Here is a 23617-nt window from a genome sequence, read left to right as displayed (position 1 = left end):
TCGTGATTGGTGCGCCGGAAGTGACGCGTCGCCAAGGAGACGGAGTCGCACGTGCGGCCTAGCAGAGAGAGAGAGAGAGAGAAAGAGAAATGGATGCTTGGTATCATCATCCGCCGCCGCCGCCGCCGCCTCCGTTCCCAGCCTGGGGCACCTCCGGGCACTGGCCGCCGGGGCCCCCCGGGCCCCCCGGGCCCTGGCACTGGGCCTCGCCCCAGGCTCCACCGCCACACTCAGGTCGGTTTCAAACCCGGGCTAGAAGACGTTTCTCATTACCCCCTCCCCCTTGAGTGGTCTACCTCACAGGGTTGTTGTTGCTGCTAGGGGGAAGCCGGTCTGAGGACGGGCAAGGGGAGCTGGGTGTGCATCATCATTAATCGCCATCTTTTAACGACCCATAGTCATTAACTGGTTGGAGCTGAGTGTTTTACTGGCCGGATGCCCTTCCTGTCACCAGTGCGGAGTTCTATTCAGCAGTTATATTTGTCTGTCCATCTCTATCTCTTTCTTTCTCTCTGTTTTTACCAATTTTATTGATTACAATATTTAAAAACATTGAACTGATGGACTTCACTGACGTACATTTTTGTCCTTATCCTTCATATAAGATCTTATATATACATTTATATACAATAGGTCTTTTTATATTTTAAACCGTTTCAGTTACATATCAGTTCAATCATTCATTTTGCCAACTCCCTTTCTTCTCCCCCCAATAATAGAATTGATTCCATATCATATAGTAATCAAGATTCGTCTTTATCTTTCATTTCCAAGGTTAATCTATCCATTTCAGCGCAGATCAAAATCTTATCTATCGCCTCGTCTTTGCTAGGTATTTCTCTAGCCTTCCATTTCTGGGCAAACACCATTCTTGCTGCTGTAATAACATGGATTATTAAATATATATCATCTTTACTATACTGTGCTGACATGATTCCCAATAAAAAGGTCTCTGGTTTATAGTTTATTTTTGTCCCCATCATTTCCTCTAACCATTTCCAAATCTTAACCCAAAACTCCTGGGCTTTTTTGCAAGATCGCTTATCTATTTCTTTTAATGTCCCATAATCCCTTGCAGGGTGGAGTCTGGGCAACTGAATGGAGCTGAGAGTTTACTGGCCGGATGCCCTTCCTGTCGCCAGTGCGGAGTCTTGTTCAGCAGATATATTCTCATTGTGCCCAGAGAGAGAAATATCTGTCTTTACCAAGGATCAAACTCATAGCCTCCTGATGGTGAGACGAGAGCTCCGCCTTTAGGCCACCCCACTACTCACGCAGACTCTATTATTAATACTGTAATAATAGTTACAATAGTTCTTGATGGGCTGATCTCTACCTTCTGTTCCTTCCCTCCTCATCTTTTAATTGAATCCTGTATTTTTATTGGGATTATACTGTGGTTTGTGTGTGTATGGGTTATGCTATTGGTGTGTGTATACATATATGTATGTAAAGCACCAATATATATATCTACATACACACTATATATATATATACACACACATGCTATATATATACACACACATATACATACACTATATCTATCTCTATCTCTGTAACACACCAATATATATACACTATATAATATCTAACACCAATATTTCTATGTACATTATATAATATCTAACACCAATCATATCTATAAACACTATATAATATAAAATACCTATACATCTATATACACTATATAGTATAACATATCTATATACACTATATATACACACATATAACCAATACATACATACAACCAATAGCATTGCAAATCACGGAAAAATCCCCTCCAAAATATGGGATTTAAGTAAAAGATGGGGAAGGAAGGAAGGAAGGAGCAGAATGTAGAGAGGGGAGGTGGAATCAGCCCATCAAGAACTATTATAATTATTGTTACACTATTAATAATAGAGTCTGTGTATGGATTCTGGCTTCTCTTAGAATATGTATGTATGTACCATATGTATGTATAACACACATGCATACGTTCGCACCCCCCACACACATACAATTACAGTAAAAATACAGGCTATAACTAAAAGACGGAGCAGAATGTATAGGGCAGATGGGAATCTGCTGTTGGTCTCGTGTGTATCTATCTATCTATCTATCTATCTATCTATCTATCTATCTATCTATCTATCTATCTAGTTTTTATTACTTTCAATATTGTAAGCTCCTCAGATTTGCCTAGCAGCCAGATGAGCAGCAAACAAATTTTAATACATCCTTTAGGGAAAAAAAAAATGAGTTTATGTTCAGAGTTTACGGTGCTTTCCTTCCCCGAATAGAATTGCATTTTTATATTTCTGTTTTATTTCCTATTTATTTATTTCGTAACGCTTAATTCTGATTGAAGGCAGGCATCCTCATTTTGGTGAAGACTGGCAGGTGAAACAAACTGGACTGCCACAAGCTGGAGCCTGTCAAGGCAGGAAGCACAAACAGAAGGTATTTGATTGCAAGTTGAGAGCAAATTGTATGGAGCCACTTTTGTTTGTATTTCTGATTTCAACGAAAGGAACACAAAGACGTTTTCATAAGCATGCTGTAGACAGAAAGAGCCCTGTGGGTGCCGTGGTTAGAGATTGGATCCTGACTGGCTCCAGGTTGACTCAGCCTTCCATCCTTCTGAGGTCGATTAAATGAGGACCCAGATTGTTGGGGGGCAAGAGGCTGACTCTGTAAACCACTTAGAGAGGGCTATAAAGCACTGGGAAGCGGTATTTAAGTCTCTTAAGTGCTATTTCTATTAAACTGTTTGGTACTATTGCTACCCTTACGTATTCATCCCAGTTTTGTAGTTCTTAGCATTGTGGACACAGGAACAATACTGTATGTGGTAAATGCTATTTGGTTATGAAAAAGAGAACTTAAATTTGCTGGTTCATCTAGGATGAACCTTTGTAACTGTTGGGTTCCTTTCCTTGTTACTGGGGAAGAATAAAAACAATGCAATAGTAATGATCACTCAGTAGCTGTCCATGATGTCCTGCTAAGCTATCCTTTAATTCCAATGGCACAGAAAGTACAGAGCCTGGGTGAAATTGTTTTCTCTGCCAAGAGGAAATCAACCAGAACGTAGGGATTCACTGGAGTTGGCATTTCTTTATGTACTAGCTCCATTACCCGTGCTTCGCTACAAAACTATGTGATTGGGCTTAGTTTTGGGGGAGGAAAATAAGGGAGAAAAAAAATCTGCTTCTGCCTCCCAGCATCCATCAGTATTCATCTGGCTAGGGTCCTGTCAGTGTGTGAGAGAGTTGAGGGCTGTTTGGAAACTGAAACATGGAAACTGAAACAGTATTTGCTGGGTGAGCAAGAAGGAGACAGCAAGGAGCCTGGGCTTAGCTCAGCTGTTCTGTACTAAAGCTGCTTGTTAAACTGAAACTCCGCTCCTCCACTTGTGTTTTGCCTTTGGAAGAGATTTCTTTCCAGGTGGGGAGGGGGAGTAGAACTCCTTAGCATCATAATAATAATATAGGAAATCCTAACGCTCTGATAGTCAAAAAAAATCCTTTCTTAGTGAGCCCCTAGAAGCCAAGAGGAACATATATATGTGCCAAATTTCAAGTTTGTAGGCTTTACGGTTCTGGAGATTTCATGATGCATGAGTGGTATTTTGTTTTTATATATATAATTTTACCGAATTTATCTGCCCACTATCTCATTTCAAATAACTCTGGGCAGCTTCCAGCTTATTTGGCGTATAATTGATGTAAAGCAGGATTTAATTCATCAGTTAATTAGATTACTTGATTTATATACCGCCAATGCAATGGGAAAGATAGCTTGCAATTTTAAACCACAGCAGAGAAGTACAAAGTATTACATCTCACAGAGAAAGACCACTTGACCCCTGTGAACAACCCAGCAGCAAATTCCTTTCCAGTTTCGATTCTTGGTTCGCATGTAGCACCAAAAGTTTGTTTAAATGAAACCAGCCCCTGCTTTATTTCTCCTCCTGGCTACCGAGATGGGCGTGAATAATCCTAGAAGTATAAATGAACCTCATTCTGTTTATACATCTAGGATTAAACTATTTGTTCTTGCGTTTGGTTGTTTTGATAAAGTCGCCTATTCGTCACAGAAGGAGCACATTGCACTCGGCACACACCCTTTCCTTCAAGGATGGCTGCAATAAGATTGAAACTTTTCCTTTATGCTTTGATGAACTGTAGATTAGGACTTTGTCCAAATGCTAAACAACCGTACTTAATTTTAACAATGGATTCTTTAAAACAAACTAGTTTCGCGGGTCGTAATTGGAAGTTGTTTTCTTTTGCTAAAACGGTTCAGATCAGGGGCACTTTTATTATAGTAGTGAGCAACGCAAAAAAAAACAACAGAAGCAAAGACGAGAAGCCAGTGGTTATGGTGCCAGACTAGAAAATGGGAGACTGAGAATTCTAGTTGCGAAAGCCAACCGGGTGACTTTGGGCCAGTTTGTCTCTCAGCCCAGTCCACCTCACAGGGTGATAGTTGTGGGGGAAAACAGGAAAGAGCAAAGTGTGCGTTGGACATATTCGCTGTCCTGAGTTATTTGTAAAAATAGTAAAAGTAGATACAAATGAGTAAGTAAAAAATAAAAGATTCTAGACTCTTATCAGAATGGACTGGAGTGGAATGGAATAACTTTATTGTCACTTTGAATGTAAGTGTAACATTCAAAGCGACAATAAGGTTATTCTATTCTATACAATAAAGTTATTCTATTCTATAATTGGCATGCATTAAAAATGAAATTTTGTTGCATACAAGGCTTAAGGGTCACCACCTCCAATTTTACACTACGTAAAAATGACATAAAATAAAAATACAATAAATACAAATACTGCATAAAAATAAATACAAAATTGTGTGTCTATACGATACTATACTAATATTATATTAGACACAGAAACAACAGTCTAGTTTGGATGTATACATGTTTATGGCGAGAAAAACAAATCTTGTGAGTTTACCAGACAGGTGGCCTAGGGAACAAAGCTCTTCCAGAATCTGCAAAAGTCCTGCTAGAAATACTTCGAAACCTCCTCCCACAGGAGAGCAACAGAAGCAGACGATGAAGTGGGTGTGTGGGGTCTCTAACAATGCTTGGTGCTCTAAGCACATTGCGCTTATAAGCAGCTTCCTATAATCTTCTCACTACTGTCCTCACTACTCTCTGTAGGGACTTTCTCTTTGCTGTTGGCAAAGGGGTCCTAGGCTCATTTTGTCCAACCATTCTTGCAAAGGTTTGGTCTGGTTACTTTCAAAGGGCTCATTCTGGGAATGAATCATGGTTGGTCATGATTCCTGAATGGCACTTTCATAAATTACATTGAATGGCTGGTAACATTTATTCAGTGCCAGTAGAAGCCATCCTCTGGGCAGGTCTGTGGCGCCAGTGATGGCATGTAAATTTTTTTTTAAAAAAATCCATTGTAAGGACCCCTAAGTAGTGCCAGTCCAACAATTCATCATTAACGCCTCTTTTCTTTTTTTGATAGAACAAGAAGAGAAAGGAACCTGTTTTTACCCACTATTGTGATACATGCGACCGTGGCTTTAAAAACAAGGAGAAATATGAGGAACATGTCGCTCAGCACAAGCAGGTGTGTGTGTGATTATAGCTGCAGGCAGCATTAGTTGCATAAATTATTGAATAACCGTGGAGTCTAACCTTTCAAAGCTGGCATGGAAGCTTGAAACACAAGCCTGTTTCACACATAAGCACTGCAAGCCAGGAATTTTAACTGTGGTTCGCCCCACCTTGGGCGATAATTTTCCACCCAGCCAGAAGAGAAGCCCCTGTTCCAGAAATGACATTTGTTAGTTCTGATTTCTGTAGAATTGCAGCTACATTATGAGAGAGATTACTGAAGTGAGCCCCCACCTATGTAGTTTTACATTTTAATATTTATTGCTGTCTTCGATGTCAAGATTTTAAAATAAGGATTGTTACAGATTGTTCCATTAAGCTGGGACTAAGCAGCAAACTTCCCGGGAATTAGAGAATAAATCCATTTTGAAAAAAAGAGGAAAACGAGGAGCGGTGAGAATGCAGAAGAAATGAAGGGGAGAGAAAGAAGAATCAAAGTGTAATTTCAACGGGCGGTACTGCCATTTTTTTAGTTTGCTAAAATGATTTGAATATCTCTCCTTTCAGTGTACTGAAGATGGCTGTAACTTTAGAGCACATGAGAAGCTGGTTCAGATTCATTGGAGAAATGTAGGTATTTGCCTGGTTCAGATCGGTAACTCTTTTCTAAGAATTTTCTTCTCGGTTTTTCTCTATTTTATACATCTTGTTTTTTTTGGAATTTGACATATCTGCAAATGTTTGTTAAACAGTTACAGTGAATAAACCGCAGAACACTTTTATGGAGCTGTTTTGAAGGCTGTGGAATGAGCTTGAGATATTGCAAAATGTTTGGTCAAGACTTGAGGCTGATTGCATGCAGGAAGTCCTCAACTTAAGACCACAATTGAGCCCAACATTTCTGTTTGCTAAGGGAGAAATTTGTTAAGTGAGTTTTGCCCCATTTTATGACCTGTCTTGCCACTGTTGTTAAGTGAATTACTGCAGTCATTAAATTAGCCACATAGTTGTTAAGTGAATCTGGCCTGCCTATTGTCTTTGCTTGTCGGAAGGTCGAAAAAGGGAAATCACACTGCAACCGTCATAAATAAGAATCTGTTGACAATCCCAGCTTTTGATTTATGTTTTTTTAAGTTTTAAATACATCAGTTGTCAGAGTTCCGACGCATGCTCTAATTCAGGGGGTCGCCAAACTTTTGGACCTTAGGGACCACCAAACTCATTATTTTAAATCCCACGGACCAGAGACCCTGGGAAAATCCCCCCAAAAATCTGCAGGAAAATTCCCCACCCCGTTTTCCTACCAATCGATCCTTCTTTATTCAGGATCGCAGGATACCGTCTCCAGCTCCATTCTCAGGGAGAGACTTTTGGCTTCATGCAAGGAAAGCAGCAGAAGCAGCAGAAGTCTTTCTTTCTCTCCCCCAAACTCTGCCAGAAATGAGTCTTTTGCTGGCACAGCCTCTTGGAGCAGGAGGCCTTGCAGGGTCCCAAAGACTCATTTCTGGCGGAGTTTGGGGGAGAGAAAGAAAGACTTTTGCTGCTTTCCTTGTGTGCAGTCAAAAGCAGAAGGAGAAAGAAGTGGAAAGAAGCAGCCCGGTGGCCAGGCCAGGCGTGTGGGGCGAATGGGGCAAGTTCCCCCCTCCGCCCTTTCCCCCTTCCCCTCACTACCTCGTGTTGTTCACAGTGCAAGCGACACAAGCCTTGTGTTCCCGCGGGCCATGTGGGCGGCGCAGCCTTGTGTTCCCACGCAGCCTGGATTAATTGCTTTGGGAGGGACATTTCTCTGCGGACCACAAAATTTTCTCATGGGCCACCAGTGGGCCGTGGCCCACCTGTTGGCAACCCCTGCTCTAATTAATTTATGAGCCTTGAGCCAAGTTTCAAAAGAAATTCATTGATGTATTAGGAACAACATGTCGACACTCTTCTCTCCAAAGAATTTTTACCTATTTAGCTTCAGCCAGGCTTCCTAAGGGGTTAAAGTGCCTTCTATCACTGGGACGAGAGAAACACAGTAGTAATGGGAGCTTATTGGGGTTAGATTCTCCGATCTGATTTCAACCCAGTATTTTATTTTTATTTTATTTTTATTTTTTGCAAATAATTGTAAAAGAGGTGCATGTTTCCAAATGCTTGGAGGTATCTTTGTCTGTGTCTCCCTCCTCAGATGCATTCTCCTGGTGTCAAGCGGATCAAATTAGATACCCCAGATGAAATTGCAAGATGGAGAGAAGAGAGGAAAAAGTGAGTACTTCATTGTCGGAAATGATACAAATGTTAAGTTTATTAATGGCAGAAAAGGAAAGCGGATGGGTGGTTGTTGTTTATTTGCCCAAACTTCTCTTGGTTCCATCTCTCTGCCTTGCAGGATTTGCAGGATGTAAAATTTTAATTTGCAGGATTTATTTATTCCCCCCCCCCCAAGCAATCGCAGATAGACCTCAACTTACGACCGTAACTGAGTTCAAAATTCCTGTGATGACTCAAAGGGTTGTGGCACAAAGGCAACACAGTCAGATAAGCAATGAGTCCCTTTATTATCTCCAACTTTGCCCCCAATGTCCAGGTTATTCTTCTGCCTGGAGAAAAAAAACTCCCAGGAACAGCCTTGGGCTGCAGAAAAATTCAGTCCAAAACAGGGTCAACACAAACTGTAACTTAAAGTCCAAACAAGCCAAACTGAACTAATTAGTTTGGCAGGTCAGGAGCAAGAATTTCAGACTGGAAGGCACAGCAAAATTCACAGTGGGGAAGATGCCAGGAAGACAGATAAGCCACAACAACACAGGATAAAGTCACGTTTGCTCCCAGCGGCCTGCCGCACACAGCCTGCCTTTCTTATCAATTGTCTTCCCAGCTGCAGCTAATGAAGGAAATCAGGGCCCTTTCCTCCCCCCATAAGCCAAGAAACCCACGTTGCTCCCTTCTTCGTTCCTCCCTGCATGCCCTAGGATGAAGAAGGGGTGGGCCTGGGTCTTTCTCTGAATTCCCTCTCCCTTGTTCTTCCTTTTCCCTGCTCTGCCCAGCCTGACTTTGCCCTTCCCCAGTTTCCTCCACAACCAATAGAGCCACACTCCCACTCCCTGTCAGCTGTTCGTCTTCCTCCTCAGATTCAGATTCTGGTGGATACTTTCCCTTAATAATCCCCAGAAGAAACAGTTCAGGCTTCAATTCTATTTGGTAGTGTGTAATTTCATTTAACCATTTTTGTATTTTTGATCCAGTATTTTTTAATTTCCGAGCAAAGAGGAGAGCCATTTCAATTAGGGTTGTGATGAATGAATGAATGAATGAATGAAGGTAGCCATTTAATTGATGGTGAAGCCGATGCTCAAACTTACTGACCGCTTCATGGTCCTAAATGGCTTGCTAATTCAGCCTCTTCTTGCGTCTTGCTGTAGAAATTTCCCGACTTTGGCAAATATCGAAAAGAAGAAAGCATTAAAGGTGGAAAAAGAGAGTCGAGGAGAAGTGCTGACCACTTTACAATTTGGGTAAGACGTAACCTCTTGGCTCTTCTTAGTAAACCCGAATCGTAATCAGCTTGTCATCTTTTTGAGTTTTGGAGGCCTATTTTTCAACTCCGGGGTAACGTGGGAAGCATCATTTTAAAATGGCTGCTCCTTGGGGGGTATAGCTGTTCTCCAGATGGGTGCAGGTAGATCCCTTTAAACCCCACTCCAGAATCACTGCTTCCACTTTTTAAAGATTCGTGGGCATTGCTCTCCTGCCAGAAATTGGCTAAAGGAGAATAGAGCCTCACTCTTCATTCTGGGACAGAAAAGTCTGTCGTTCTCCTAGACTGACCATTTCTTGAATTCTTTGATTCTTGGTTAGAACAGTGAACGTTTCAAAACGTCTTGTAAAAAACACCCCAGGGATCTGGATGTTTGTGAAGGATGGTATTTGCACATCTCACAATTAATCCAAGAAGTGGCCTGGAACAAACGTTCTGTCAGCGTTCCTGTGATGACCCAAAGGGGCATAGCACAAAGACAACCCAGCCAGAATAATAAGTAGGGGTCCCTTTATTTGCTCCAACTTTGCCCCCAATATCCTGGTTACCTTCCGGTCTGGAGAAAAACTCTCCCAGGAACCTGCAACGGCCTTTGACTACAGATATTTCAATCCAAAACATTATAAACAGAAAACTTTAAACTATGAATTCAGCAAGACAAGATAAGGTAATAAATCAGGGCAAGATAAGGAGTTCCAGAAGTGAAGTAACACGGGAGTAACTCAAACCAGTTGGGAGGATGCCAGGAACTAAGATAACAGCAGCCAACATGAGATAAACTCAAGGTTTGTTCCTAACAAACACCCTTCCAAACTGCCTCTCCTTAAACTCTCTTCCCAGCTGTGGCTAATGAAGGGAATCAGGGCCCTTCCCTCCCCCATAAGCCATGCAACCCATGTTGCTCTCTTCTCTGTTCTTCACTGCGTGCCCTAGGATGAGGAGGGGGGTGGGATTGGGTCTTCCTCTGAACTCCCTCTCCCTTGTTCTACCTCTCTCCTGCTCTGCCCAGCTTGACTTTGCTCTTCCAACCAGTGGAGTTCCTTCCACAACCAATGGAGCCACACTCCCCCTCCCTGTCAGCTGTCCGTCTTCCTCCTTGGATTCAGACTCGGACGAGGGCATGACAGTTCCAAGTAACAAACTCCAACCCAATAAACTGAGACAAGCATTTCCTCAAAGTTCCCTTTTATTAGAGTTGTCATGTTGGCACATCTGGGAAAACCTGAATCTGAGAGTTCCAGGTTTCCCCCTCATAATTGAAAAGCAACAATCCCTCCCCTGCACCCATCAGTCCATCCCATGTCCCAACCAAATCTTCGTCCCCACCCTCCAGGTGCAGGGCAACATGTCCTTGACTCTCTGAGAAAGGAATGTTGTTGAGTCTAATCTTTTACCTCACTATGAAATTCCCCCTTCCAAATTTTTGACTCTTGACGAATGTCTCTCTTCTTTTATGGACACTGAGAGCATTTGCACCAAGACAAGTTCCTTGTGTGTCCAACCACACTTGGACAATAAAAAGGATTCTATTCCCAGGCACTAAAATGTGGCAGCGTGGAAGCGTCGTAAGTAAAATATGGCTTTTTCCCCCCATCTCTTTCAGCAAGATGAAGGGAATGTGGAAACCTCCGAACGAAGGTTCTAGGCAGCAAGGAAACGCACAGCGGAGAACAAATCGGCGCTGGAATAAATCTAGGAATGTTGCTAATAAGAAAGGTGCCCCACTCAGCCCTTCGACTGGGACCAGTTCCGACAACCATGAAGCTGAGGAGAAGGTCAGCAGAGAACCTTGCGTAGCTGCAGAAGGCTCCATGACTGATAAAGATCCCCTGAGCATTCTGGCCAGCAGTGATCCTGGTAAGATATGTCCTTGGGTTAATTGGGTTAATTTAAGCAATGACAGGAGAAATCGTGTTTTCTTTCACTCTTAAAAAAAAACCCCGTGCCCTTATGGTTGAGTTTTTTGGGTTTCTTTAACGATGTACGTTGTCGATTTATGCAATCGACTGGAGAGAAGCTTCCATTAGAACAGAGGTCTCCAACCTGGGCCACTTGAAGACTTGTGGAACTTCAACTCCCAGAATCCCTCAGCCAGCAGACCAGAGCTCTCCAAACTTGGCAACTTTAAGACTCCCAGAATTCCTCAGCCAGCTATTCTGGGAGTTGAAGTCCACTAGTCTTAAAGCTGCCAAGTTTGGAGACCCCTGCTTTAGAAGGCCGGGCTCCGAATTTAAGAGAAATTCGGTGGAAGGAAGGGTAGCAGGAGAGATTGGGGACTTGAGGTAGCCGTGTGAATTTGGCCGCGTTTGTAATCGCACGAGGAAAACAAGTAATCCGTCTCGAAAGAAGTCTTCAGCATTTAAGAGAGATTGAAATGGCTCAGGGTGTTGGGTGTCTGGTTTAGAGGGAGAGCCATGTGAATAAACTGACCCATCGATGTAACAAAGCTTGTTTGGGTTAAGAGAAGAATAATTGGTTGGATAGTCCCAGTGGTGCTTTTTTCAAGAGGCCACGGGACTTTCTGTTCTTACTTTGAAGACGTTTCACTTCTCATCCAAGAAGCTTCTTCAGCTCTGACTGGATGGTGGGGGGGGAATGGAAGGATTGATATTCCTTGCAGTCATCTGGTCATTTGCATCCTTTTAAGAGAGCCTTGGAGGCCACCTGGAGGTTTGTCTGGGTCCTCAAGGCCACCTGAGTGGTGCAAATATCTACGGAGCCTTTTTGGAACTGCTGAAACGACTGGAGGTAGATGATGCCGTATCCCTCCGCCTCTGTTGAAAGAGGGCTGTTCAGTTTTGACAAAGATGGTCTCTTTGACCCCTCTTTCAAACCAGGATTCCTCTCTGTCCAAATATGACAATTTCTGTCTTCATTTACACCACTCAGGTGACCCTGAGGACACAGATAAACCTCCAAGTGGCCTCAATGACTCTCCAAAAGAATGCAAATGACCAGCATTCACTCTGCTAAACAAATAATTCCCTCAACACTGCCCAACTATTTACAAAGTCTGCACTACGATTACTATTAATCTTCTCATCACTCCTTATCACCCATCCCCTCCCACTTGTGACTGTAGGACTGTAACTTTGTCACTTGAATCCTTACGATTTATATTGACTGTTTCTTAGTATGATTTGATTGCTTATTGTATCCTATGACTATGATTAAGTGTTGTACTTTATGATTCTCGACTCGTGGTGAATGTATCTTTTCTTTTATGGACCCTGAGAGCATTTGCACCAAGACAAATTCCTTGTGTGTCCAACCACACTTGGCCAATAAAAGAATTCTATCTATCTATCTACTTACCTACCTACCTACCATCTCTCATCTATCTCTCATCTATCCATCCATCCATCTAACACATTCAGCCCTTTCCAGAGAAATCCCAAAGTCTCTACCCACCTGCCACTCCGTTCTATTTGCCCATGCTTTATTTTTGCGGCCAGCTTCTTCGTTTCCTTTCGTGCCTTTGGCCGAAGCAGGGCCTTCGCTCGCTTACCATCCACGTGTTGAATAAAGCCGTCGATTAAAAAAATATATATGTCTGTCTCTTTCCCAGAATCCGACAAAGAGGTGGGGACGTCCAAAGATCAAGCTTTGGAAACTAGGGTGGTTCCGAAGCAGCTGACCTCGGCCCTGAGCTCGCTGGTGGTCAACTACGGCAGCTTGACCGAAAGCGAGAGTGAGCCGGACGGTAAGCCCACTGAGCTTGTCTTCCTTCCATCCGGGACGTTTACGGAAGCAGGTGAAATAAAAAGATGGGTGGGTGTTTGCCCCCAGTATTGTTGGGGGGAAAGAGGCCGACTCTGTAAACCACTTCGAGAGGGCTGTAAAAGCTGTGTGAAGAGCTATATAAGTCTAAGTGCTAATGCTGGAACCATTGTCCTTCCTTCCTTCCTTCCTTCCCTTCCTTCCTTCCTTCCTTCCTTCCTTCCTTCCCTTCCTTCCTTCCCTCCTCCCCTGTCTCCTGTCTGTGCCTCTCTCTCATCCTCCTTCCTTCCCTCCCTCCCTCCCTCCCTCTCCCTTCTTTCTGTCCCTCCCTCTCTCCTAACTGTGCATCCCTCTCATCTTCCTTCCTTCTTCTCCCTCTCCTCATTCCTTCTTTCCTTCCTTCCTTCCTTCCTTCCTTCCTTCCTTCCTTCCTTCCTTCCTCCCTTCCTTCCTTCCTTCTCCCCTCCCCCCTCCCTCCTTCCCTGCCTGCCTGCCTCCCTCCCTCCTTTCTTCCCTAGTATTGCAGGCTAACTTGGCCCACTGCCAGGAGTTCGAATCTCACCAGGCTCAGGGTTGACTCAGCCTTCCATCTTTCTGAAGTGGGTAAAACGAGGACCCAGATTGTTAGGAGTCTTACCAGGTTCAGGTTGATCAGCCTTCCATCTTTCTGAAGTGGGTAAAATGAGACCCAGATTGTTGGGGGCAACAGGCTGACTCTGTCAATTGCTTAGAGAGGGGCTGTAAAAGCACTGTGAAGCAGGATATAAGTCTAAGGGCTATTGCTTCCTTCCTGCCATCCCTTCTTTCTTTCTCTCTCCCTTTTCTCCTCCCTTCCTTTCTCCCTCCCTCCCTCCCTCCCGTGGTTTTCTGAAATAATCTAATGTTGCACCCACTTTGAAGTGTGTAGGTTATCCTAAGATTTTCCAAATGTTTCTTTGCAAGGTCCTCGGTGCTCTCTGAGCTTGGTGGTTTTCTCGCAGACGTTTCATGACCCAGCTAGGTAACATCATCAGTGCAAGAAAACCACCCACCTCAGAGAGCATCAAGGCCCCCACTCTTCAACCTTGAGCTGCATATATTCCCTTCTGTCAATAGCAAATAGTTATTTTTTTTCTGCAGCCTTACCTAGGGATTGTTCGTATTAACATTGTTTCTCTTTTTTTGTATGCAAGTAATAAATATCCACCTTATGCAGTCTAAAAGAAACCAAAAGAAACTGTTAGCAATCTGTAACAAATGTATAAATTACAATATATCTAAACTATAAAAACTAGGGTACTTTAGTTTCCCTTAAAAATTTTTTTTGGGATGGGACGGACTTCTCACCTTAATGTTTCATTATGGACCCATGAAGTAGGCTATACACCATTATAGTGACTATTAAGATGACATATCCAGGCCAAACTAATTTTTTGTTGTGGCCCGCCAGCAGCTAGCGGAGCTGGCAGGAGAGTCGGACAGTGAGGAGGTTGGGGAGGAACCTGGGCCAGTCCTGGAAGCTGAGGAAGGCTTGAACGAGGGCTCTGCATCAGGGGCAGAGATGGGGCCAGGGCAAGCTGGCAGTTATCAGCTGCCTTTGGAGTCGGAGATCAGTGGGGCAGAAGAACAGCTGGAGCCTGTTCCCAGTGTGCGCATGCGCAGAGCTGCCAAAGGAAAAGAACAATTACGAACCAAGGGTCGACGTAGGAGTAAGGCCACAGGTGGATGATGAATGGCCCCTCCCATAGGGATGAAAAGAGGAGCAGAAAGGGAGGGGCTCAGAAACTTTTGCAGCAGTGTGAAACCAGTGTGAAGATCTCTACCGAGTCCTTCCTTGTCAGCACTGCGTTTGGAAATATTTACTTGGCAGTTCTCCAAGCTAGATAAGGTCTGTGATCCTAATGACAGCCTTGAAAGACTGTTTGCCAGGCCTTTGGCTGAAGGTGAATGCAAGAAATTCACCTTCGTTTCATAAAAGGGGTTTTGCCAGGACTTAGTGCTTTGTGGGGAAGCCAAAAAGGAACATTTTTTCATACTGTGCATGAGTGACAGACTTGGAGAATTCACTGCCCAAAATGGGCAGCATTTGTTTAGCTGGTTTTAGACGAAGATTAGACCAATTTATGGAACTTATCAACTCCTCTAGATGACCTACAAGGTCCCTTCCAACTCTGATTATCTGTTGTCTGTGTCTGAGTGGGGAGCTTGGAAGATCCGGCTCGGTTAATCTGCTCCAGATATGAGCATGAATTGGTTCCAAAATATTCCCCAAAAGAAATCGGAGCCAGCCACCTCATTCAACCTTCCACCTGGGAAAAGTTCTCCAGAGAGCTGGTCATGAAAATTGGATCCACCTCATCTTCAGTGTCTTTTGACAGATACAGGGATGAGTTTAGGGCCAACTGTGCAACCATGCGGTGATTTCCAAAAAAACAAAAAACAACAACCCAGAAGTAAAGAACTTGGATTTTATGCTCCGATCAGTTTATGAATCGGTACTGTGTGAAAAGAGCATGAAATAATTCTACGTGACGGATAGGTTTGCCTTCAAGCTGTGTGATTTTAAACCTGTAACAGAACACGTGTTCAATATTAAAAGTTGATAAAATGGAGAGCATGGATGATACTTTCGACTCCTGCTTTTTTTCTAAAAAACGTGAGTCAAATGAGCTTCGGTTTTGCGATCGCCTGTGTTAACCATAACAGCAATAACTTGGTCCTGTTTGATGCAAGGGAAACCTGCCCTATAATGCCCATAATTTAATATCTTTTCGTGGCCGTGTGTTATTTTTGAGTCCTTAATGCATTCATTCATTGCTCAATCCTTTGTTTTAGAGTCCTCCACTCCCAGAGGAAACGCGGTAACTGAGAACGATGTCGTTGTTCTCAGAAACGCCCCTCGGTCTTCCAATCGCTCTCAAAGCTGCGAGGGCCAGAATCGCCAAGAAACTCTCCGTTACCCGCCCAACGGGGCCACGTTAGGGAGATCAAAAGCACATTCCAGGAACACGAGGAATCAGAAAAGGCAGAAGAAAACAATGCGGGCGTTGCCAGCCCACCATCCCACGTTGCTAGAAATGGTAAGAGGCCGGTTCGTTTCAGTATTATTATTATTATTTTACAGGTGGTCCTGCACTTAACAAGAGTTCCTTTAGTGACCGTTTGAAGTTACGAGAGCGTTGAAAAAAACGTGGCAATTTTTCACACCTACAATGGTTGAATAGAGTAAGAGTAAAGTATGGTAGAATAGAATAGAATAGAATAGAATAGAATAGAATAGAATAGAATTAGAGTAGAGTAGAGTAGAGTAGAGTAGAGTAGAGTAGAGTAGAGTAGAGTAGAGTAGAGTAGAAAATATGGAATAGGAAAGGATAGGATAGAATGCAGAATAGAATAGAATAAGAATGAATAGAATAGAATAGGAATAGAATAGAATAGAAGCTGGAATGTAGAATAGAATAAGGAATGGAATAAAGAATAGAGTAGAGTAGAATAGAATAGAGTAGAATAGAACAGAATAAAACATACACAATAGAATATACAGAATAGAATAGATAATATATGGAATAGGAGTAGAGTAGAGGAGAATAGAAAATATGGAATAAGGTAGGATAGAATGTAGAGTAGAGTACAGTAGAGTAGAAAATATGGAATAGGATAGGATAGAATGCAAAATAGAATAGAATAAGAGTAGGGTAGGTTAGGGTAGGGTAAGGTAGGCTAGAATAGAATAGAAAAGAATATCAGAGTTGGAAGGGACCTTGGAGGTCTTCTAGTCCAACCCCATCCTTAGGCAGGAAGACCTACACCATTTCAGACAAATGGTTATCCAATCTCTTCTTTAAAACCTTCAGTGTTGGAGCATTTATAACTTCTGGAGGCAAGTTGCTTCGCTGGTTAATTGTTGTAACTGTCAGGAAATTTCTATTTGTTGCCGCTTCCCCACGGTCAAAATTCAGATGCTTGACAACCGACCCATATTTATGACGATTGCTGGGGTCGTTTGATTGTAATGATTTACATCATTTCAAGGCACTTTTAAGAATCCAGCTAGCCCGGAGATTGGCTGAAATATTATTTATTGATTATTAAATTTGTTTGCTGCTCATCTTGCTGCAATGGCTATCCCTCTTAGTAACTTTTAAAAAAATCACCGCATCCAGTTTTGGTCACCGCATTACGAAAAAGATGTTGAGACCTTGGAAAAAAAATGCAAAGAAGACTAAGTAAGATGATTACCATGATATAAAAAAAGATGTTGAGACTCTAGAAAGAGGGCAGAGAAGAGCGACAAAGATAATTAAGGGGCTGGAGGCTAAAACATACGACGAACGGTTGCAGGAATTGGGTAGGTCTAGTTCAATGAAAAGAAGGAATAGGGGTGACATGATAACAATATTCCAGTATTTGAGGGGCTGCCCCAAAGAAGAGGGAGTCAAGCTATTCTCCAAAATACCAGAAGGCAAGAGAAGAAACAATGGGTGGAAACGAATCCAGGAGAGAAACAACCTGGAATTAAGAAGAAACTTCCAGACAGTGAGAACAATTAACCAGTGGAACAGCTTCCCTCCAGAAGTTGTGGATGCTCCAACACTGGAGGTGTTTAAGAAGAGACTGTGGACAGTCAGTTGTCTGAAATGGTCTAGGGCTGTGATGGCGAACCTGTGGCACGGGTGCCATAGGTGGCACGCAGAGCCATTTGTGCTGGCACGCGAGCTTTAGGCAAACTTACCTCATTGCGCATGTGCACACCTCACAGCTGATTTTCGGCCGGTTTGAGGCCTTTTTCAGCCTCCCAGAGGCTTGAGGAAGGCTTCTGCAGGCCAAAAACTAGGCCCGTTTCGTCATTTCCTGTTTTTCCGGAAATACTGGAAGTGACGAAACGGGCCTAATTTTCAGCCTGCAGAAGCCTTCCTCAAGCCTTTGGGAGGCCGAAAAAGGCCTCAAATCGGCTAATGAGGCGCAGTGCAGGTAAGGGGTGGGTGAGTGGGGGATTGTACGTGCACGCATAGCGGGCGGGCAGGGGGGCACGCATTGCCTTCTGGGTGCTGTGCAAGCGCGTGCACAATTTTTGACACAGGAGCCCAAAAAGGTTAGCCACCACTGGTCTAGGGTCTCCTGCTTGAGCCAGGGGGCTGGACTAAAAGACCTCCATGGTCCCTTACAGCTCTATTCTGATTGATGGAATTCAGGACTTAGAATAGACCTCCTGAAAAGCACAGGATTTACCTTAGCCTTATTCCAATATATCAGAAGTAAAAAGGGCGTATAAAAAGGTCTCTTTTACGGAAATGTTGATTTACGCCGTCTTCACTCCCAAATCTTTTCCTCAAACTATACACTGCAAAAACAGGTTGGGTTTATCCAGCCTATTAATGCAGATTGTTTGGTTTGGGCTGAGCACGTTGTGTTTATTCAAGCAAGCTGCTTTTGAGCATGATGCATGAGTTGAGCTGTAGTGGTGGAAACCTGATAAACTCGAAATCTCCTGTTGACATTCCGTACCTTTTTTATGGCTGGAAGGCAGGTGACCAGCTTGCCTCCAACCCTGCCTGTTTAGAAACGCCTCAGAAGGTTCCGGGCTGTGCCTCGATTTACAAACCGTGGGCCTTTCCATCCACTGACCTCAACTCAAGGCTGATTACACGCAGAGCAGGAACAATAAACGGCAAAGAACAGCAAGCTGCTAAAATTCATGGGGGGAAAAAAAAAACTATCCGGCATCGTTGTCAAGAGTATATATATTCATGAACTGGAATGGACCTTGGTAACAAGGGCAGCCGTTGAATCGGCATAGCAACTAAGTCAGCCAATGAGGACTGTTTGGAAACTGACACTAGAAGAAGGCTAGGCGTGGCTCTATATCAGTAGTGGCTAACCTTTTGGGGCTCCCGTGCCGATAATTGTGCGCACGCTTGCCTGCTTGTGCTTGTGTGCAATCACCCAGAAGGCAATGCACACGGGGGCCCATGTCTCCTGCGCATGCATGCGCAACTCACGCAACCCGCACTGCACGCTTCTGTGCATGCACACACCTCCCCGCACGCGCTGCGCACTTCTGCGCATGCACGAGTGTCTCCTGCGTGCCGCCGCGCCCCCATGCATGCGTGCCAAATACCCAACAATCAGCTGCCGGGTGGGCGGCGCCTGTGCCTGCGCAATAGACCTTTTCTGGGAGGGTACTCATGTGCCGGCAGTAATGGCTCTGCATGCCACAGGTTCACCACCACAGCTCTATATTAAGCTCTGCAACTCTGCCGCTATGTTGAGCTCTGAGTCTGTCTATTGGAAATGAAACTGCTTCTCTCCTCTGCTGTGTGTCTTGCTTGCTTGATGAAAAGTTGAGTTGCTGTTCTGCTCTGAACCTGTAACACGTCTGCTTCTGTTTGAGTTTGCTCCATGTTGGAGAAATCTACAACTGGTATTGTAAAATTCACTTTACGTGTTTATAAAGAAGTTAAATGAAGCATCAGCCATCTGTGTTTGTTTTTCTGGTGCTGCATTAACGCTGCAAAACTCTGAATAATCGTCAATATCACACGCACAAAAACCAGAATGGCGTACGGAATGTTGCAAGTAATTGAAAAATTATGGGATAGTAATATCATAGAATTACAGGTAGTTCTCAGCTTAACAATGGTTCATTCAGTGACCGTTCCAAGTTACAATGACACTGAGAAAAGATGACTGGACCATTTTTCGGAATTGCGACCTTTGTTCATGTGACCAAAATTCAGGCACTTGGCAACTGACTCATATTTATGACGGTTGGTGTGTCCCCGGGGGTGTTGGTGTTGGTCACGTGTTTTCCTTTTGCGACCTTTCAACAAGCAGAGTCAACGGGGAAGCCAAATCCACTCAAACAACTACGCTACTGACTTTAACAGCGGCAGTGATTCGCTTAAGCACTCTGGCAAAAACGGTCGTAAAATGTGGGGGAAAACTCAACTGTTTCAATTAGCGATGGGAAATTTGGGCTCAGTGGTTTCTTTTGAAGAGGTTCCGCTTCTCATCTGAGAAGCTTCTTCAGCTCTGACTGGATGGTGGGGAAGGGAAGGTTTTATATTCCTTGCAGACCTCCGGCCATTTGCATCCTTTTAGAGGGTCGTTGAGGCCACTTGGAGGTTTCTCCGTGTCCTCAGGGTCCCCTGAGTGGTGCCAATGGTTCCTCTAGTCTGCAATCTTTTCCTCCGGAAATTCATTCCTTATTCCCACCCCATCCAAAGGTTGTTCAGCCCAAATTCTATGGCTAAAACTCTGTACAGATTCTCAGTCCTCCAGGTCATGGTTGACCCAAAGGTGCTTTTTCTTTCAGGAGGCAACTGGACTTTCTTCGTTTTTTTCTTTTGAAGACATTTCACTTCTCATCCAAGAAGCTTCTTCAGCTCTGCCTGGACGGTGGAGAATGGAAGGATTGATACTCCTTGCAGACAGCTGGCCATTTGCATCCTTTTAGAAGGTCGTTGGGGCCATTTGGAGGTTTATCTGTGTCCTCAGGGTCACCTGAGTAGTGCAAATGGTTCCTGTAATCTGCATTTTTTCTTCCTGAAAATCCATTCCTACTCCCACCCCATTCCAAGGGGTGTTCATCCCAAATTGTATAGCTAAAAGTCTGTAGAGATTCTCAGTCCTCCAGGTCATGATTGTCCCAAAGGTGCTTTTTTTTTTTTTCAGGAAGCAAAGAAAAAACAAGAAAGTCCAGTTGCCTCCTGAAAAAAAAAAAAACCACCTTTGGGACACGATGGTTTCTACACTCTTGTTTCAATCGAGCTTCTCGGAGACTTTAATATGCACCTTCTGCTTTTCCTTCCTTCCCTGCAGCTTCTAGCCAAGGACATACGGCACGAAAGGAACGTGATCCTTCAGTGCATCCGCTACATCCTGCAGAACGACGGCCTGGGATTCCGTCTGGGAAGCCCTTCGGATGCTCCGTCGGACAGCGAGCCGACCCCCGAGCGCACGCAGAAGTCGGCGGCAGGCCAGCCTTGCCAATTAACCCGCCCTCTCGACTTGAACCCGAACAAAATGCAACCGCGCGAAGTAGGTCAAAGCGAAGAGGATGTCTTCTCATCTCCAGCTGGGGATGAAGATGTTTGGGAATCCACAGAGATCACTCATGAAGACAACTAAATCTCTTTTTTTTCCTTTTTTCTTTTAACCTATGCCTGGGTAACGGTTACCCATCCATCTTTGGATGCTTGCTGAAACGCCTCAGACCAGCGGGGTCTCCAACCTCGGCCCCTTTGAGTCTTGTGGAACTTCAACTCCCAGAATTGCTCAGCCAGCTGTGCCTGCTTTTTCCCCCTCTCTTAATCTCCTAAAGTGGAGAGATTGCAGAGGAAGGGGTTACAAGCGAGTAAGCTATGCTCGCTGGAGAATTCTGGGAATTAAAGTCCACAAGTCTTAAAGTAGCCAAGGTTGGAGGCCTCTACCTCAGATTCTACAGTGCAGGGGTGTTCAAACTTGACAGCTTTAAGACTTGTGGATTTCAACTCCCAGAATTCCTTCTCCAATCATGTTAGCTCAGGAATTCTGGGAGTTTGAAGTCCACAAGTCTTAAAAGTTTCCAAGTTTGAAGACCCTTGGTCCATTGCATCCAAATGATCGGATGCAATGCAATTGCCCACACTTAAACGAACTCTTTGGATGAAAAAACTAAAACTCCATTAGGCCTCGTCGTGATGTTAGGATCTTGCAATATTGTCCTTCAGGGATTCATTTTTTACTTACTGTAAGTGTGAATAAAAATCATATTAAATCTTGTTTTATTTACCTTTTATGTCAGGGATGGCCATAAGGTGTGGTTAAAAATCAGAACAGCAGCCATGATGGAAGCTCCGTCTTTATTTTAAGGATGTTGTCCCCAACAATTGCCTTAGTCTTCTTTTTTAGAATGACCAACTTCCAAAATATCACCACTTTCACGTGATACTAAAAATCTATCATCAGCAACAAGCGTTACTTATGAAAAGTACTTATTTACTTATTAAAAGAGAAAAAAAACATATACAAGAGAAAGGCTTTGGAAACTACTTTTTTGTACTGTAGCTTGAAAATAATGGGCTCATTTTATCTTTTATTGTTGCTTTGTCCTCATTTCTGTGATGGAGAATTTTCATCAGGGAACAAAAACAGGCAGTTAGGTGTTTATCTGCTCAGTTTAGTGTGTGTTAATCGGGCAATGTTCCTTCCTCCCCGTTATGCTCTGGTTTTAAAGTTGCAATACATGCCATAACTGAAATGAAAGAACACAGGATAAGAAAATAAAAATAAACCCTGATCACTCTAAATATTTGGATAGAGATCTTCAGAATATCCTGAATGTGAAGAGTTTTGCAATCAAAACGGCCTACCGCAAATAAGTCTAAACTCAGCAGATAAGGTTTAATTTGGGGAGTTACTGCTGTACTTTGATTTTTTTTTTTATTATTGTGAATCTTTAGCTTGTAACTTAATACTCAGGGTGCTTTTTGAAGAAAAATGGAAACAAACCTCAAGTGCAATCCAGTTGCTTTGAAGCAAATATATATATTTATAATAGGCTTAATACTTTAGGTGAGAATTAATTTCTTATATGCAGAATTTGGACTTAGAAGGTTCAAGGAAGGGCCCAGAATTCAGCCATACAAAGATGCTTATGCTTTCCACCTTACTTCCAACAATTTCTGAACATCTTAGCTGCAATAAGTAGCAACTCTCCCTTGTTATAAATTATCAACTCTGCTGGGAATTGCTGGAGGATTGGCATTCTCTGGTCCTTTTTGGTGATCTCCGTGCTAACGGCAATAAAGGAGGACAGGGTTGATTGTGTCTCCAGAATCACAAGGACATCATATTTCACGTCTGGGTGTTTAATTGTGTCTGCAGCAGAGAAGAACAGAAGGCAATCCATTATGCAGAGCTCTGAAGAATTCCGATTAGTTTGCAGGCTTGCAGGTGTTCACGGTGACGAGGATTCTGGAGTCCTGTGTTAAAAACAGTTAATGTTGGTTGTTATAATTCTACATTCCCCAGCCTCTTAGGGAGTACAAAAAGAGACAGATCTGTTTTCAACCACTTGGTAAGGCAGATCAAGAAAAAGGAGTTTGATCCATGAGGGTTGGATGCGAACTCAAGTTGGGAAAGAAACAGAAAACTGAACACAGAGAAAGACTCAACGGTCCATCCAGAACAACAAAGTTGGAAGGTCTTCCTTGGAGGTCTTCTAGACCAGTGGTTGCCAATTTTGGTGCTCTGCAGAGAAATGTCTCCCCCAAAGCAATTAATCCAGGCTGTGCGGGAACACAAGGCTTGCATTGCTTGCATTGCGAACAACAGGAGGTAGGGAGGGGAGAGGGGAAAGGGCGGAGGGAGGGAACTTGCCCCACTGGCTCCAGGCGCCTGGCCTGGCCACCGGGCTGCTTCTTTCTGCTTCTGCTTTTGGCTGCAAGGAAGGAAAGCCGCCAAAGTCTTTCTCTCCCCCAAACTCCGCCAGAAATGAGTCTTTGGGACTCTACAAGGCCTCCTGCTCCAAGAGGCTGCGCCGGCAAAGACTCATTTCTGGTGGTTTGGGGGAGAGAAAGAAAGACTTCTGCTGCTTCTGCTGCTTTCCTTGCATGAAGCCAAAAGTCTCTCCTCTCTCATTTAATTCCAAGGCACTTAAGATTGCCCTAGTTTATAATGTAAATATAACACGATTGGCAGCTTTGTGCTTCGAAAGTTGGGACAATTCAGCTGTCCGGATCGCTGAATCCATATTAACGCCATACGGATTAGTTATAAAGTGCAACTTTCTTGTTAAAGTTCTCCATCGCTCAGAACAAATTTCAAGGGTTTATAAAAGC

At 43.6% G+C, this 23617-nt stretch overlaps 1 protein-coding gene and 1 long non-coding RNA gene across 3 annotated transcripts; one reads left to right on the top strand and one right to left on the bottom strand.

Moving 5' to 3' along the window:
* The first annotated feature begins 34 nt into the window (after positions 1–34).
* Positions 35–21557, top strand: NUFIP1 (nuclear FMR1 interacting protein 1). 2 transcript variants are annotated; one of them, XM_087967591.1, is made up of 10 exons: positions 35–234; positions 2355–2442; positions 5484–5588; positions 6143–6205; positions 7746–7822; positions 8980–9072; positions 10699–10952; positions 12664–12798; positions 15630–15874; positions 20616–21557. In XM_087967591.1, the coding sequence occupies exons 5-10, from the start codon at positions 7746–7748 to the stop codon at positions 20922–20924; spliced, it is 1113 nt and encodes a 370-aa protein (XP_087823717.1). In that variant the 5' UTR covers positions 35–234; positions 2355–2442; positions 5484–5588; positions 6143–6205; the 3' UTR covers positions 20925–21557. The 2 variants fall into 2 exon arrangements, with proteins under 2 accessions (XP_087823717.1, XP_087823716.1); XM_087967590.1 differs by having other exon boundaries at positions 2351–2442.
* A 195-nt stretch (positions 21558–21752) lies between these two features.
* LOC148130614 (uncharacterized) lies at positions 21753–23011 on the bottom strand. Its single transcript, XR_015749952.1, has 2 exons — positions 22287–23011; positions 21753–22029 (listed from the first exon to the last, which is right to left on the bottom strand). It is a non-coding gene; the product is annotated as an uncharacterized LOC148130614 (long non-coding RNA).
* Positions 23012–23617: the final 606 nt, after the last annotated feature.

This window comes from Notechis scutatus, chromosome 5 (assembly GCF_049901735.1).
Source record: "Notechis scutatus isolate UNSWTSFEM ecotype Mainland chromosome 5, rNotScu1.2, whole genome shotgun sequence".
In the NCBI taxonomy this organism is placed as follows: domain Eukaryota; kingdom Metazoa; phylum Chordata; class Lepidosauria; order Squamata; family Elapidae; genus Notechis; species Notechis scutatus.
This window is presented reverse-complemented; position numbering and strand designations above follow the sequence as displayed.